The sequence below is a fragment of the Nilaparvata lugens genome, chromosome 1, assembly GCF_014356525.2.
Source record: "Nilaparvata lugens isolate BPH chromosome 1, ASM1435652v1, whole genome shotgun sequence".
Lineage (NCBI taxonomy): Eukaryota > Metazoa > Arthropoda > Insecta > Hemiptera > Delphacidae > Nilaparvata > Nilaparvata lugens.
This window is the reverse complement of record NC_052504.1, coordinates 57,774,501-57,792,982: the sequence shown is the minus strand read 5'-3', so window position 1 is coordinate 57,792,982 and position 18,482 is coordinate 57,774,501. Positions and strand designations below refer to the sequence as shown.

The following is an 18,482-nucleotide window of genomic DNA, read 5'->3' as shown; positions in this document are numbered from 1 at the left end:
AACTAACTGGAACGGGCTGTCCAATGCTTAGCTACAACCAAAAGTGTGTAAGGCGGAGTGAGTGAGACAGGCATACCGTGTGGGATTCCCTTCTCTCTCGTACTCATACATTCAAGCAGGCTGTTGCAGCTCTTGAGTACGATTTTTCATTTTTAAAGTTTAAAAACGGATTTGAATGAGTATTAGGGCTATTAGTATTGGATCACAACCTTTTCTCTTAAATATTGTGATGTATTTGTCGTGAAATGCGTAGAATTGAATAAAAATACGACCGAAAAATGGTGATGTATTGTGTTGCATTTGGATGCGAGAATGGGCATGTTAAAGGAAATGAAATACCATTTCACAGGTAAGTCAAACATTTTTATTCTGTTAATTAATTTGAAGAAATTTTTTGTTTTACATACATTTCCAATACTTCTTTCTATATTGATCAGTTTATTTGACCAAAAATAAAACAACAAATTTGGTTATATTCCTAGTAAGTTATACCGTACTGTGATAGTTTCTATGTTTATTGAAAATTTCGGCCTACTTTATAACATCTAAAATAAAAAACATAGTTGAAGAACAAATTAATCCTTATTCAAAAAAGAATAAATAATATCTGATGCAGAAATTGTGAATGTTTCCCTACAAAGACTATCATTCATTCTATCACACATTCTATGTATGATGTAATTTATGGATATAAATTTGGTGTTAAGCATCAGCATATAATAAATATAGTATATTTATCATAATTTGTATATGGTATATTATGTAGGTAGGCGTATCATACATTTTATGTATAATGTATAATATAAATTTTATGTAAGTAGCAGCATATAATACTAATAGAATCTATAAGTACGAAAAAATAAACATTTAATGAATTTTGTGTAAACACAGCTTTACAATAATGATTAATAATTCTGTGTTATCATCATGAGATGACATAATTTATTTTAGGTACCTACTTTTATTTTGAAAAATATGATATTGCTATCAGCTGAATTGTAATTAATTTTTGAAATCTTCCCATTTCAAATAAATTTAATAATCGTTCAATTTACAATTATAAAATAATTTTATGTGTATTATTGTTTATATAATTTATAATTATAAAATAATTATTATTTAGCATGTTTTACTGTTTGCTTATCATATGGTCATAATTATAATACAATAATTGATATAATGTTTCTTCATAGATTTCTTTGCATCATTTCTGAAACTCCCACACTGATTTGAAATATCAGAATACCTAGTATATTGCTATCATTACATAATTCAATAATCCTGTGTTATTGAATCATCATAATTTATTTTATTTACCTACTTTTATTGTGAAAAATATGAGATTGGACTATGAGCCTGTTTTTTCATTCCCAATCATTTCATGACAGTTTATATTTGTCCTTGTTAAATAAATAAAAATAAATAAATAGTACGCTTCTCTTAAATCTGGCCCAAAGTTATTCCCATGCTTGTGAAAAGTTGACAATACTAAAACTACTGCAGTCACAAATAAAAAAATTCTTTTCTTTATTAATATTCAACCTATTTCATTATTTTTGCTCTCAAAAAGTTAACAATGAACTGCTTAATAAAGGAAAAATAACGCTTCCGTGGAATAAGACATACAATATAGAAATAAAATAGAAATTGAAACTGTGCAATGCATTCTCTCATAAGAGCCAATGCGTAACAAAATGAACGAATCCCACAGCAATGCGGGTTGCCTATCTTTACCAGCTGCCTCACTTTTTTTGTGTTGCTAGTCCATTCCAGTTAGTTTAGAGTTCACTGATCACAGCACGTCAACGTCAGCTCGATGTAAACTAATTTTTGTCTCACGCATCACAGCACTGTAATGCACTTGCGCAAGTAACGGTTATTTCCCCGTATAATTCACCAGCTCTTTGAATGTAACGATCATTGTGATGACGGTTACCAATACAATGAAGAATAATTATTTTTATGTGCATGAAAAATATAAATTGCTATTTAATATAAGTTTTTCGATTGCTTTCTAGTAGAGGATGAATATTATTATAATTATTTTAATAAATAGCGTTTATTATAAATTATTCAGTTTGTAAAAGCTTTTTTTCTACAGGTACTATCCTTTTATAGGTTCACAACGATGTCAATTATTTTTTTGACAGTGTAGAAATATAATTAATTAATGAAGAGAATCGGCATCGCTATTCTTCTATCTTTATCCACTGCCATTATAACGTGGACCTCACTATAGCACATTATGAAATTTGAATTTTGAGGTTAAATAATTCATTGATATCCATGTGAATAAAAAAACTACAATCAAAATTCTCTGGTATCTATGTTATTTTTATTAATATTTTTAGGCTACTTTGAGCATTTTTCCGTGATTTGAGACCGTTTGTAAATCTAAATTTCTGGAAACTGTTTTTAGATATTTGGAAAGATTGAACGAACGAAGTTACGATTCTTTCCACTAGGTCACGCGCCAGTCGGTTCTTAATACTTTCATCATTCAAATCAGCCGTTGACGTGTATTTTGAATGCAAATTTGTTGCTTCTTGTTTGATTTTCGTGGTAATTTTTGTAAAAAATAAATGTGGATAGTGTTGAATGTGATTGTGGGAGTGAGGCACAGTAGGCAGCAGCTTTAGCTCATAAAATTGACCAATAATTAAAGAAAAACAATGAACATACAAGAAAGAAGAATATTTGAATTCCACTTTTACTCTCCGAAAAAGGTAAGTTAGAAAATCCTGTAAGTACTAGATCTAAAGCAAAATGAGTAAAACTATATTATTTCATACCTATGTAGAAAGGAATTATTTTTTAACATCAATCATATTATTTTGTTATTATAATCTTCATTATAGTACTATTTTATGATTTTTTGTATATGAGATAAAAATAATTGACTACTGGATAACTCTGGAATATCACATCTATTGTCATTTCCATTAACTTCTGAACATTTCTGTGTGTAATGATTGCAATACTTCATTATCAGCAATTCAAGTGCCACAATATAACACTCAAAAAAAGAGTTGATGAATTATGAGACATTTTTACCTTCAATCACCTATTTCTTACATTCAATGGTAACTGTAGGAAAAATTTAATGCTAAATACGTGCGCAAAGCTCCTTTGCTGCACTCAAGAAACCATCATTCTGCACTCGGCTAAGGCTCGTAAAAGTTTCTTTTGGTGCAGCAAAGTGTCACTTTGTGCACTAGTTGCACAAATTAGTATATTTCGCACCTAGAGCAGAAAATGAGATTTTTCCGGCTTGAAATCGGTTTTCAAGGCCGAGGACTAGAAAAGATTGAGAGCCGGAAAAACATTTCTGCCCATGGTGCGAACGATATTTTTCGTCACACTACAGGTATTGATGACAAAATAAATAAAGAATACTTGTTATCATACCTATCTCTTGATTTTAGTGGTAGAAGATTTGCAGTCAGGATTTCAGATTCTTTTAAAATTTCACTTGGAATATCACAGGCATTGTCATCTTCGAGCATTTTTGAAAATTTGGAATGCGCTAATCAACAATAAATAATTGAATAAAAATGGTTGAGAAGCAAATGCTGAATTAGTTTGATTCGAAAATCGAACTGAAATCATGTGGACTTTGATGAAGAAAGTGGACACTCGCCCGATCTAGCAGATGACTTATTAACTACAGACTTCCATGTTAGCAGCTAGAAAGAGTACGTTTTCCGGTCTAGGCCGGAAAGAAACCCTTTTCTGACGTCAGACGAGAGTCATCTGTAAACAAGGTCTTTCAGATCTACGTAGGGACTGGAAAACAGCTGCTTTCTGTGCAGTGTTGCGAAATAGTATACTTCGCACCTAGGGCCGAAAATGAGATATTTCCGGCTCGAAATCGGTTTTTAAGTCCGAGGCCGTAGGCCGAGGACTAGAAAAGATTGAGAGCCGGAAATACATTTTTGCCCATGGTACGAACGCTATTTTTCGCTACACCCAAAAAAAACTTCCCAATATATAAGAAATTAAAAAATAAATAAAATTCAAACAGCCTATTTTGATAGTTTGAATCTTGGTTATGACAACTTTTACTGTCAATTAATTTCAATATTACTAATTAATAATTTACAATAATGACCATATTTTTATACTATTAATATTAGGTGCGAGCTTTGCGCCTGGTGCAATATCATGGATAGATGGATGAATAGAATTTTCATTACTATTTTGAAATAATGTGATGAAAAAATTAATATAATTGCATATTTCACAGTTTTGTCTCAAAATATATCTAAAAAATTGATTGAAATTTAAATTACGGTAACTAATATAAAAAATAGGTAATAAAAGTTGAAATTCATCGACAAAAAAAAAGTCATTGACCGAGACTCAAACCTAGATCATGTTTGTTATTCACTGAGCTTAGAGGTCTGACTGATGTATTACGCCTTTACGCTCTCGGCCATTCCGTACTGTTGAACGTTGGGGCCTGACTGATAACCCTTAGCATACACGTAATACTGTAATACTAGACTTCTAAAAAAGTTTACTTCACTCCTAAAAAGCGTACCCTACAACAGACTTTGGCTCATGACTTATATTATTAAAATTAATATTATTATCTGTCTCACAATAACATTTTCAGGCTATGTAGGCTACTATAATAATAGAGTATAGCGCAAATTTGAAGCCGGTTTGCTGGCATTTTCACAACAAAATATTGCTCTGAAAATAGTTAAATCATAGAGAAAACATTCGAAGATTCAATCTTGAGTGGGCCTAATGTTTTCTCTATATGGTTTAATATTGAAGAAAAATTATCTAAAAGTTTTAATAATGAATTACGGAAAAATTACTAGGAATTTAACAGTCAAGGCTGAGTTTCACCAGTAGGCTTACCTTAAACTTCAGATCTGTGCTGTATTTGCTTATTATTATTGTTGATTGTATTGCATTAAGAAGTGGAATTCGATAATGAAAAAGAAACAATTATTACTCTACCTCACTTTTAAATATTGATACAATTATTGTACTTTGAATTCAAATTCGATTCTTCACTTTTAAATACTTGCGATACCGTTACGTACCTTTCTGACAATGGACAATGTAGCCAACATTATATTGTTGAGGCTATGGAGATATATCATCGTATTCTATTGTTTGATATCAAAAACACAATAATAAATATTAAATTATGAAACAGTAATTTATAAAATATATTATTATAGACATAATACCGCGATTCACGATACATAATTATATAGATTATTACAGTCATTATGAGATTATCTCTCTATGATTTTTGTGAGATCGGACACGATCAGCTGTTATTCAAGGTCATTTTACAGCCCTAGGGCCGTAAAGTTTTACCGGCCTGGTCGGAAAACAATCACTTTCGGCCTCCATATGACGCACGTAAACCAGCTCATTACATCCAAGTGTGGCGAAAAAACTATTACGCTTGCCAGCTGTTTACTTTACCGCTCGCTAACCGCAGCGCATGTGCAGTAGGCTACATTTTAGAAAACTGCAATTCCACTAGCGTTGAAAGCTTCTTTATCACTCACGTCAAAATTACCATGCTCTGCTATTCGTCTGTGGTAACTGTTTTGACTCGAGCGATAAAGTCGCGTTTTACGCTCTTAACACATAAATAACTATTATGTTTTTGATTAATAAAATTAATTCGAATAAATTCAATAATCTCCTTTTCCATACTACCTCCTCTGTGAATTGAAAATTTTCAAAAATAATTTATAATTTTTGTGAATAATACCTTGAAAAAAATGAAAATACATTTTAAAAGCTTGGAAAATATATTGCAAATTGTAATTTTCAAGTTTATTCTGAATTTTCTAAAGAAAAGTTTAATAGTTAATTATTTTTTGCGGATATTCCGCATATATTTGCAAATTAAAGTTGGACAGCTCCTGAATATTGAAGAGTGAACACTCGTTGCTTCAAATGATTTTTAAACTGACAAGGCAAACTATGACATTAGAAAGTGCGTGACTTAGGGATTTATTCCCATGTGAATGGAATTGGGTTGAGTCTAGTATGAGGCTTAACTCATACTTACGTCACTCAGGTCAAGAAGAGACTCGACTCTAGTCGAGAGCATGTGTTTCTAAATGGTGACACAGACCAGTCGATTCTAGTCTCCGCGACGTCACGCATTTGAAAACACATGCTCTCGACTAGAGCACAGAGAAGAAGAAAGAGTTTCTTCTACTTTGTGACTAGAGTCGAGTCTCTTCTTGGCCTGAGTCGCGAAAGTGTAAGTTAAGCCTTAAGGTAGCCTACTAAATATACTTTAGTCAAGAAGTTACTGAATCGGTTACTCTTGGTCTGTGTGATAAAAATTAGTAGGCCTATTTTGATACAATAAATTATTCAATTTTATTTCAATATAACTCTTATATATTGTTTTGCTTTCTTTTGAGACAAATTTACTCACTTTTTTACAAAGATTATGCTTTTGAAGACGTCAGAAGCGGCTACAAAAAATCAATCCATATTCTATTCTGTTTCAATGCGTAAAATACGACTTTAGATATAGTTGGATGAGGAAAACACAATTCACTTGTCTGAAATCATATTTTATATTACACTGGCGAATGAAAAACATGAAAATAGAGACAACTGTTGGTTTTCAAAACTTTTCTTCACCACAAGTCGATTATATTTACATGAAGTTGGGTTTTGGGTAAAATAGAAAGTGCCTTTCGCTCTTCAAGCTGTAACTCTTATTTTGGCAAGGGTATCATGTGCTTTCTCGATGACACTGTAAATGTAAGGCCGCTCCATCGGATTCACTTTCAGCATGTACCGCATCAAGTCGTGAACTTCCTAAAAAATAAAAGCATTTCAATTATTTTGCTCACAAGATAAAAGGATCAATGAGTTGATAAGGGTATTTCATTTATACTAGTGTCATAGTAATTGAACAAACACTCTTCTGAGTGCTAATAACTGCTTTGAAAGCCTTCACAGTATGGACAATGACAACAAGATTAATATTGATGAGTGGAACTGATTTTGCCATACAAGCAACGCTTACTTTGTTAATACTTCAGTAAAACAACGCCACCAGAAACTCATGAATTGTCAATATTTTTATAATTTTACATAATCATATATCATTTTAGGTATTTAAGTCAGCTGAATAGTAAATTTTGTTAAGAATTATAAGTTATAATGGTCCTCAGGCAATCAAAATAGAATAAAATTTATTAATATTTCTTGATAAAATATACTATTATATTGAAAATTATTCTCTAATAATGGCTAATATAAGCCAGATTATCAGGAAGCCAATTTGTGCTCACTAGAAGAGAAGATGCTGAGCTATCTATCTTCACCACAGTGGTGGAGCTTTCCAGTCTCCCCACCAGCCAGCAATAGTAGTTAATATTACAGTAGGTTTTCCACTTCTATAGCGCAGTCATACTTGTGCCGCTCCTCCTGACACCGACTGGCTAATCTGACTGGCTAGGACCTGGATCTTCCTCTGGACCTCACCTTCCAGCTAAAGCTGACGAGATAGTCACCATAAAGGGGATGGTATCATAAAAAAGTAATTTATTTTTTATCAAATTCATTATTTAATCAAGTTGCTTTTTTTTCAAGTTTTGAAATAGAATGAAATGTAAATAAGAGGAAAATGCTAAATGTATGAATACATAATTTCCGAATAGAGTGATCAAATAAAAAGATAAATGCTTGAAAATTGAAGAAATATCAACTTTCACGTTTCATATAATATTGTTTAAATATTGTAACCTACTAATAAACCATGTATACCATCCAAAAGTATTTGTTCTTTTTATTTAAATAATCTGCTCTGCCATCTTCAGCTATTTATCTCCTTCGTAACTTTTCTTCCCAGCTGAGAAATGGTAGAGTGCACAATTTTCAAATTAAAACATTGGTTTAGAACTGGTGATACGATAAATAATTTTGATACTTTCTATTCAATTTAAATTATGGAAACGCCTATTGCCTATAATAATTAAATAACAAATCGTCAAAAATGATGGAGGCCATACTATCATATTCTTCACCATTTCGATTATCCTCAGTGGACGGCCCCCATATTTAATTGGGCCAAAAATGAAAAAGAAAGTCAAAATAAGGGAATTTTCAGCACTAAAAATGTCAATCAAACATTACCTTCATTAGCTTCAGTCCCGATTGTTTGAAACGATAAAATCATCGAAAAATCAAGGGTTTTCTAAAATTTACATCGTTGTTGTTTCAGTAAAATGAATGAATACCGAGTGACCTGGCTAGCCACTAGATTCTATTTTTTATTCAATCGACCCATTATTTGAATCTCAATTGGGTTGTTTGATAAATCGAAAATATTAGTAATATAGATAACACATATAAATGATGATGATCACCTACTTCTGGGTAGGGAGTGATTTCAGGAAAGCTGATATTTCCACTGACGGTCGCCAGAGCTACTGAATCTCCCCTCTCGTAGATTATATCGAACGGTGATTTGAAGTAACACATCGCATACAATACACAGCCCAGTGACTGGAAAGAAAATAATTATTTGAAAAAAAACATTATAAAACAATGTGTGTGTTAAAATAAATTGAATTGAATCAAATTATTAAATAATCAATAAGAATTTGAAATTGGAAATTACATACCGTAATTCTCTGAATAAAATGAGCCGATTAGATTCTATAGGCGACCAAACATGGGTGTTGCCAGATTGTGAGAAGTTGAGACTCCTTAAGCAACTCCATGTGATCTGTATTAAATAAGACAACAGTGCATTGGCCTAAAGCACCCTGCACACAGGGACAATAGTGGCCTCCACTAGACCTGGCTGTTGGTGGTGGCTATCAAAATTTCGCCTATTTTACCTGTGAGAAGGGGTTGGACGCTGACATCTAGTTGTGTATGTAAGCATAAGTTTGTCCGTCCGCCATTATTTGCTAGTCCATTTAGCGTTTACCAATGTGCACCATTTGAGGGCGAACTAGCCCAGCGTTACACATATTTGAATTGTAAAAACTGATTGCTAGAACAATTTTGAGGTTAAAATTGTAATTTTAAATTTTCAAAAAATATATAAAAGGTACCTAGGTTTTTATTTTTTTAAATTTTTATGAAAATTCAAATTCTAACATGAATGGATTAAAATATTTAAAATATGATTTTTTGAAAGAAGAGAATATTGATTTTTTTTTCATTATCCAGTGCCATCACACAAGGTTTCAATTTTTTAAACCATTTAAAGCAAAAGTTTCAGTAAAATTGAAACTAGTAGGAATTATATTTCTTATAACATATTTTAACAGGGCTACTTGAATGTTCAATAATTATAGAAAATTACTAGTGCCCTTGTAATATAACAAGGGAATTTGCGATTCTCTATAATTACATATCAGTAATATTAAATAGTCTGATTCTACATTATCAAAATTATCAAAGTAGCTTTTCTGTCGATTCTTTTTTTTCATAAAATAGTCTATGTTGGAATTAGAAACTGTCGATATCCAAGTGCGGAAAACCAAATACGCCCCAGGTTGACATCATATTATGGATGTACTGAGTGTGAGCACTCAATCGGTACGATCGAGTGCATTTATTGAAGTTTAATAGATGATATTCGTATGCATTGTGAGAGCGACCTGAAGGTAGAACCAGACGGGCAGATTTTTGCAGTAGAAAACCAAGCCAAAATGGGCAAAATGAAATGATAGATAGATAACTGCCTTTTTATTTGCACTTTACAACACTGAAAGTGATGTGGGGGAAGTTGAGGCAATAGGAGCCCCTCCCTCCACTCAACCCATAAATGGATAAGTGCCAGACATAGACATGGTTGTAAATGTATGCAATTTCTGTCAGTATTTCTCTGCTGCTAAATTGTACTGCGGGTAAGTGACCATAGTGTAGTTGCGACATTTGACTGGCTTACCCATATGTCGATGCGCTGATCTATCATACAGTAGCTCTCAATGTTGAAGAGTTCTGGTGCGCGGTAGGGCATCGTGCACCGTTCGTTCACATTATCCTGCAGGCGCTGCGCTTCGCTGCCGCCACAAATCTTGATACTAGCCGCAGCCACTGATCCTAAAATCAAACAAAATATCACACTTTTCAACCGAACCCAATCTAATTGAGTGGTAGAGAGTTAGCTCTGTTTCGTATTATGATCATTGATGTTTATAATCACATCATCCTTTTCGAAACATATATTGCTTTGGTCAGGCTAAATTGAACGGTCATATATTTGATTAAAGATATCACAAAATAAAAAATCTAAATAGTATTTATTAAAAACTTCTATTCACAACATTTTTATGCCAGTTTTAGGTGAGGGTACTTGGATTTTCTATTTCCTGATAAATAGGAGCAGCCCTCACCAAAAAAAGTTAATTTGATAAAGCATAAACATAAAAATGGATCCAATCTACCTGAGTGGTAGAGAGGATTTTCAAGATATAAATAAATATATAAATCTGAGTACACTTTTTATTAAAAAAAGTATGTTTTTATTTGAAAAGGGTACTCCGATTTATAGTTTTATTTATATTCAAAAGTAGCCCTAAAGAAAAAATACAATTAGTATTTTCAAATTATAGCTCTGTTTCGTATAATGTTCATTATGGGGTCATTATTTTTGAAACACATGTTGCTTTGGGCTTAGGGCTAAATTCAACGGTCACATATTTGATTGAAGATATCACAAAATAAAAAATGTAAGTAACTTACCCTTTATTGAAAACTTTTATTCACAACATTTTAATGCTATTTTCAAGTGAAGGTACTTAGGATTTTTTCATTTGCTGATAAGTAAGAGTAGCCCTCACCAAAAGTTAATTTGATTAAAGAAATTTGAGGTGGTTGCTAAGGACTGGGGTTTCCAGATAAGATACTGTAAACATCACACCATCAAAAATCTCTGTCCAAATATTTGATCGAATTTATGACAGCAGAAAGGGGTTCACAGACAACTTCGCAAAAAAATTCACATGTGATTATCAACCACAAAAATGAGATTGTTTCAAAACAATAAATTCTTACCCAGATCAACAATTACTGGAGAATAATCAACGTCCAAAAGTATGTTGGCTGTTTTTAAGTCTCTATGAGCTAATGGCACTGGCTTGGCTTCGTGGAATGCTTTCACTCCATCGCAAATTTGAAGAAAAACTCGCAGTATATCGGTTAGCTCCATGTAGTGTCTATTCTTACATCTCGTTTCAAGTTCTTTGGCTAATGTTCCTTTCTGAAATGATGTATATAATTTGTGAATATTAAATAGATACATCTGGTAACAAGTTCTTGGCTAATGTTCCTTTCTGAAATAATGTATAATTTGTAAAACAAAATTAATACTAAATGAACAATTTCCAATAATATAAATACATCTGGAAAAATTAACATGAATACGAGTGCACTATAGAAAGACGTTATTGTCCTCAAATTGAACTCTTTCTTAGTCTTTGTTCATCAGCTATGAGTATTCTCATAGTCTTCCAATATTTACTTGAAAGTTGCCTTATTTTTAATTAATCAATAATGGCATAATAATTGTTTGAGATATGTTGAATCTAATTGAATTTACGAGACTTGTATCTGCAGTGGCCACGATATTGTCCTATATTAACACTATATAAATCAAGGTATGTCAGGAATATATTAAGCACTTTATTGGAAATCTTGTTTTGATTCTATATCAAATGAATTTTGTTTATAACAATAATTGAGTCACTGAATATACTGTCGTAAAAATCAATTTATTTACAATAATTTAGGACACTTTTCTAAAATCATAAGTCCAATTTTCACTTCAAAAGAAGATAAATTACGTTTGAAATTGGTGCAAATAAACTATGGTTGAAAAACCAATAAAAACAAAAATACTCCACTCAAATCACCGTTAATTATTAGGAAAGCTTTGAGTAATTTCACAAAATTCGAGCCAGAAAAATACACAACTCTCTATTTATTTATTCATTACTAGCAGATAACACTTGCTTTTCACTGGGGAAAATTTTGAGAGTTGTAAAATTAAATCTCCTGTCCAAGTAGGTAGGCCTGGTCCAAGTAGATAATGAACGCAAAGTTGACGTAATAATTTCTAGCTCCTGGTTCTAAAGCTTTTCAACTGGGTTTTAGTAAAGCTATTTGTGAAACTCATTAATCACAACCACAAATGTATTTATGAATGTATAAACGTTTTCAAATTTTAGGAAAATGACGATTTTGTTAAATTCAATTTTAATATTTTAATTTAATTTACTTTTGTACACCAGGCACAATCAGATGCGTTTGAAATTTCTGTGGATGTATTCTGTGTATTTTGGTGAATGAGTTCTATAATTAAAAAATTAGATAATACATTCATTAATTGAAGATAAATTTGAATTTCTTACCGGATAATAAGGTAAGAGAAGCAAGGCTTCACTAGTCAAATTCATAACAGGATCTGCCATTCCTGTTATACTAGAATCTAAACATCGTATAACATTTGGATGATTTATGCATTTATGATACTCTATTTCTTGTTCTGCCTGTTTCTGGTCATCTATACTATGACAGATTATTTTCTTGACTGCATAGTATTTTTTTGTTCTTGCATTTTCTACCAGAAGAACCACACTGAATCCCCTGGAACATAAAAATTATGGATAAGGCTAATAATTATAGTATTGAATTATTTTAATACAAATTGAAAAAAATACAAGTTGAAGTATTGAACCAAAGAGATGCACTAATGGGCTTTTGTCGTGTAGCGAATCAACTGATCACCTGGAAAGATCAAAATATAGTTTGTTGCATTATGTCAAACTGACGTAATTTCTAAGAGAAATCTCTAGGTGAGTACAGTATATAAGCTTCTGTTGAACAGTCAAGATTCCAAAACTAGCTTTAACAAACGTAATTGTCTTAAGCCCATTTAGTGCAACACAGCCTTGTAGCAATACTCACTATAATTCTGCTAAAAATTATAGTAGCTTATAGGAAATAGGTATTCTTATAAATTGTTATTGAATGAAACAATTACAAACTTTTTTATTATTGCGGATGATGCTTACATGAGCTTTTGCTTGTGCGTGGTTGATGGAAAATGCGTGGATGAATAATTGATGAAATGATTAAACGTACATATGTCATCGACAGGATTCGAACCCAAGAACCAAGAGGTTCTAGCAGACCAAAGTTTGTAACGCTCCTTACCACTATATCACCCCGGCCGGCCGGGTGATTAACTAAAATCTCAGAAATCAACGTTATCTATTAAACACTCTACATTTTGTGTTGGTAAGTTTTATAATTTTTTTCTTTTTGAAAAACACTTCAAAATCCAACTATTGCATTAAGTTTAATATTCACTAATAACAATTATAGCCCACTTCCTTAAATTTACTTACTTAGATTCTATTTTGCGGGTCCAGGTTAATAAAGCATACTAAGTGTGGAGACCCTTAAGGGTTTCCTTAATGGTGAAGCGGCGAAGGTAGCTTAAAGATTGGGATTGTTGAATGTGAAATGCATGTATTGATATGGTGGCGCACATATAGCTCCTCTATTCACCACCAAAGTTTAGCATAATTGAATTAAGCCTATAAGTAAGCATTAAATTCATCACTCTCAAGCTTGAAGCTTCCCTTCGCCTTTCCATTAATCCACCATGTTTTATCCTAACAAAGGATTTTCTGCAGCACATGAACGTTTAAGGTTGCTTTACATCTAAAGATTTCCTTTAGTACGGCCGGCCAACTAGGCTAGAATGATTAAGGTGGAATGAAAAAGAAGTTTCACATAGTTTATTCAAGGCAGATAATTATCATAACCTAAAAGACAGTTTTGATATACAATTTCTATATTTCTCTTACAAAGGCATACTACTAAACTAAACAGAAGCTGTGGAAATACAGCAACTTCATATGAATCCAGTCTGCTTTAATTCATGTTCTACAACAAAATTGTACTTATAACCCCAACAACCAATAGCTACAGTAATTAAAAGTATCTATTTGCCTACCAAACCCCTTACCGTACTGAGATCTGTCACCACACGAAGTTTGTGTTGCTGTAGTGGAACATGTTTATTTACAATAGTAGGCAAACTGTAGTCAAGTAAATTAGATGCTGGCGTTATAGAGGTCCGTCTTTTAATCCAGCAATTGTAAAATATTTTTTACGTGCTACTCCCTAGTTTTAGTTAGACACATTAAAGTCCGTCCCAGCAGTCTAAAACAGTTGTTGGTTCATGCCAGAGACCATGGATTTGATGTTTGATCAGGTAGGACCAAAAAACTCTGACACAAGACCTGAGCTGACCAGATCATTCAATGTTATTACTAACAATACAAACTATAATAAATAAACTGAACATGAAGGCTACTTACCCTTCGCCTAGCTCCTCTTTTACATAATATTTTTGCGAATTTATATGCAACACATTTTTGGTACAAAAACAACCCATTTTGACAATCAAGCTAAGTCCTAATGTATTCATTTTGTAGAAAACGTTTTGCTTTTAATGAATAGATCATCTAATACAATAATATGGTATCGCTACACACATTTTAAATGGGCTAAAGAAGCCTCTCACAGTACGGTAGTTGCAGAATGCAGTGGTTGGCAACTAGCAAATTAATAAGGTTAGAATTATAGATACTTGAAATAAATGAATACTGTATTGAACACAGTAATTTAAACAAAAAATAATACTTTCTAATATATTTTACCACAGTACAATATAAAATAAACAGTAAAAATAGTAAAACAGTACATTATTGTATGCTAAACAAAACCTCATGAATCTGACAGCTGTCAACCTAATCAGCTGAGTTTGTCTTGGCCGAGCAGAGCAGACGAAAAGATCAAGAAACGCAACAGATCAAAACGCAATCATGATTATTTCGGAATGATTTAAGATTTAGTAATTGAATTCAACAGAATTAATCTTATATAGCCTAGTTATGTATTTATCAATTAATTTACATTTTCAATTGTTTTAATAAACTTCTTTTTTTTAATTTCCATTATAATTTACAAACTTTCATTGTAATTGACATGTGATGCAAACCTTATACCAGTTATATTAAGCCTTGTACACACGTCCGTACAGATTCGCGCGAACAACCGTATGCACATCTGCCTCGGCATTCACTGTACGTCCTTGTGGACGCGTTCCACGTTTGCCTCGGCATTCAAAAAGCTATCCGATTTGCAGACGACACGATGATAAATTTTCCACATCATAAACAACCATGGCGTCTTTACATCGTCAAAGAAATTTACAAGTTGCAGCTGCATCACTAATTTTAATGGGTAGTATAATAAAATCAAAAATTAAACGCAACAAACGACGTTGGTGGGTAAAAAGATTATATGAGAATAGATTTCAGTACGGAAATAAATTGCTACGTGACATCAGATATGAAATCGACGATCCAAACTTTATTAGGATGTCAAAAAAAGATTTTGATAATCTACTGAATTTAATTCAACCAGTTATAGATAAAAGTGATACTGTAATGAGGGAAGTTGAATACGTCACAAGATGGCGAACGGTAATGAGAAATCTGATTGTGGCTCTTGTAAAAAAGTTGTGAAAGATAAGGATAATGGGCTTTTTTGTGAAGGAATGTGTGGTGAATGGTACCATATAGAGTGTGTGAATATTGCTACGAGTGATTATTACGGAATAATATCTATGGGTGAAAATATCACTTGGTATTGTGACGTGTGCAAGCACAAGGTAAGAAGTCTTATTACTAAATATATTTCAAATTCTAAAGAAAATAATACCGATGCAAAGTCAAATGAAGCTGCTCAAATTAGTGTGATATTGAATGAACTTTCAAAAATGAATAAAAATTATATTCAGCTTAATAGTCGTGTTGAAAAAATTGAAAAATCAAATAGGTTAGAAAATACAGATTTGAACATGCCGGTTATTAGCTCTGATAGTGATTCTGCTGTCGTGATAGTGCCTGCTGATAATGACTCTGCAGCTACAATCTTATCTGCTCAACCAGTCAATCGTGGAATTTCTGTAGGAAATGATGATAATAATAAAAATCTAGTTGAAAATAAAAATGAATCTAATGAAGTAGGCGTAACATGGAGTATGGTTGCAAAATGTAAACCTAAAAATAAAATAACTCAAAACAATACAGGAGGTAGGTTGAATGTTACGGAAAAGAAAAATAATTATGCAATACAAAAAAATAAACCGATAGTGGGTACAAATGACAAGGAAAATTGCATTAGTGGTGCAAAGAAAGCTTGGTATCACCTTGGTAAAGTAAAGCAGGGAACCACTTCTGATGATGTGAAAAAGTTTCTTAAAGATGAATTCCCAAGTGTTGATTTTATTGTTGAAAAATTGGACAGCAAAGGATACAACTGTAGCTTCAAATTGGGTGTAGAATTTACGTATAGAAACGTAGTGAATGATTCAAAATGTTGGCCAAAAAATGTAACACTAAAGCGTTTTTTATTCAGAAGACAAAACGTACAAATAGAAAAGTAGATTTTGTAAATAAAAATGACGTAATTACTGATTGTAATGAAATAAATTATTTGACTTCCTCGCATTGTGAGGAAAAAATTGTAAATAGAAATGTTTTACGTATATGTTTTTTGAATATTAGATCTATTTTTAACAAGGTTGAGGAATTGGAGGTTGAGTTGATTGAATTGAAACCGGATATTTTGGCATTTGCTGAGACTTGGTTAAACCAGGATAAAGATAAAGTTTTTAAAATACATGGATATGATAAAGTAGCAGTAGCAAATAGAAAAAAATCAAATGGTGGTGGAGTTGCTATATATTTGAAACAGAGCTTGAGCATGAAATCATACCCATTGCTATATGAAGATATCATGACTGAAGGGGTGTTTGAGGGTAGTGCATGTATTTTCAAAAGTGCTGAATATAAATTCGTATTTCTTGTTGTGTACCGTCCACCGCATGATAATAATTTCTACAATTTCATTGAAATATTGGAGCAATTGTTGAACCAACTCGATAGTTTGAATGTTCCTATTTTAATATGTGGAGATATGAATATCGATGGCAATATTGATTCTGTATATAGAAGATGTTTTTTTGATGTGTTGGAATCCCACAAATTGTTGAATGTTATAAAAATGAACACTAGAGTGACTCCAAATGTATCAACACAAATTGATTATGTACTGATAAGTGAGAACATAAAACAAGTACAAAGCGGCTGTATAGACACACCCTTGTCTGATCATAGATGGCTTTACATAGATATAGATGTGCATGTTAATACCAAGTTATGCATGAAAATAGAGAGAAATAGAATTACAAGACTGGGTATGGACGAATTCTTTGGAAGACTTGGCATGATTAAATGGATGGACATGGATGGTGAAAAGTCTTGTGACGAATTGTTCAATAAATTTTATAACGATTATAGATACTGTTTTGAAATATGTTTTCCAAAAAAGATCTATAAGATTAATAACTCATTTGATATGAGTTGGATTGACAATGACATATTATTGTCAAAAGAAAAATTAAAAGAAATGTATTGGAGGACTCGGCAAGTTGGTGATGAGAGAGCTAAGTTGGAGTATTGTAATGCAAAGAGACAGCACTCACAATTGGTTTCTGGTAATAGGAGGGCATTCTACCGAGATAAAATAATAAAGTCGAGAAATATCAGCAAAGAATCATGGAGAGTTGTTCACAGTCTGACAAAGGATACTTTCATCCATAATAATATGAGGTTGAAAATAGACGATGAGCCAGTTAATGATCCCATTAAGATTGCACAAGAGTTCAATAAATATTTCTATGAGGAGGTAAAGAGCCTTGTTGGTGATGAATTACACAATCAAGATATTATAGAGGATGTTTGCGAGCAAATCGATGGTCGTCAATTTCAATTAAGATCAACTTGTGCCGATGAAGTGATTGAAATTATTGATAGAGTGTGCAATAAACCAAGTGCTGGAGTTGACAATATCCCATGTAGACTAGTTAAAGCCTCAGCGCATATTATAGCTGAACCTTTGTCGTTGATTATTAATAAGTCATTTGAAGAAGGGAAGTTTCCAGAAGCGATTAAAACATCTAAACTGGTCCCAATATATAAAAAGAATGAAAAAGATGTAGTATGCAACTATAGACCTGTAGCTGTACAATCAGTCTATTCCAAAGTTTTTGAAGTTGCTTATCTGGACAGATTGATTCCATATTTGGAGCAACACCGATTGATAAGTGGTAGACAATTCGGATTCCGTAAGAAAAAAAGCACAGCAGATGCAATTTTTGCCTTATTAACTGCAGTGTACGATAAAGTAGATTGTACGGACGAGGTGTACACAATATTCTACGATATGACCAAGGCATTCGATTGTGTTAATCACAGAAGGTTGAAGCTAAAACTTGTCAAGTATGGAATCACAGGAAAACCCTTGGATTGGATAATGACTTACTTGGAAAACCGACAACAACTGGTCACTGTGAGTCACATGGGAAAGGA

At 32.4% G+C, this 18,482-nt stretch overlaps 1 protein-coding gene across 1 annotated transcript; it reads right to left on the bottom strand.

Annotated features, from left to right (window-relative positions):
• Positions 1–6,551: 6,551 nt before the first annotated feature.
• Positions 6,552–15,062, bottom strand: LOC111045558 (serine/threonine-protein kinase 16). The gene is made up of 6 exons (XM_022330992.2): positions 14,361–15,062; positions 12,381–12,615; positions 11,026–11,230; positions 9,917–10,071; positions 8,383–8,517; positions 6,552–6,822 (listed from the first exon to the last, which is right to left on the bottom strand). The coding sequence occupies exons 1-6, from the start codon at positions 14,468–14,470 to the stop codon at positions 6,706–6,708; spliced, it is 957 nt and encodes a 318-aa protein (XP_022186684.1). The 5' UTR covers positions 14,471–15,062; the 3' UTR covers positions 6,552–6,705.
• Between the last annotated feature and the right edge of the window lie 3,420 nt (positions 15,063–18,482).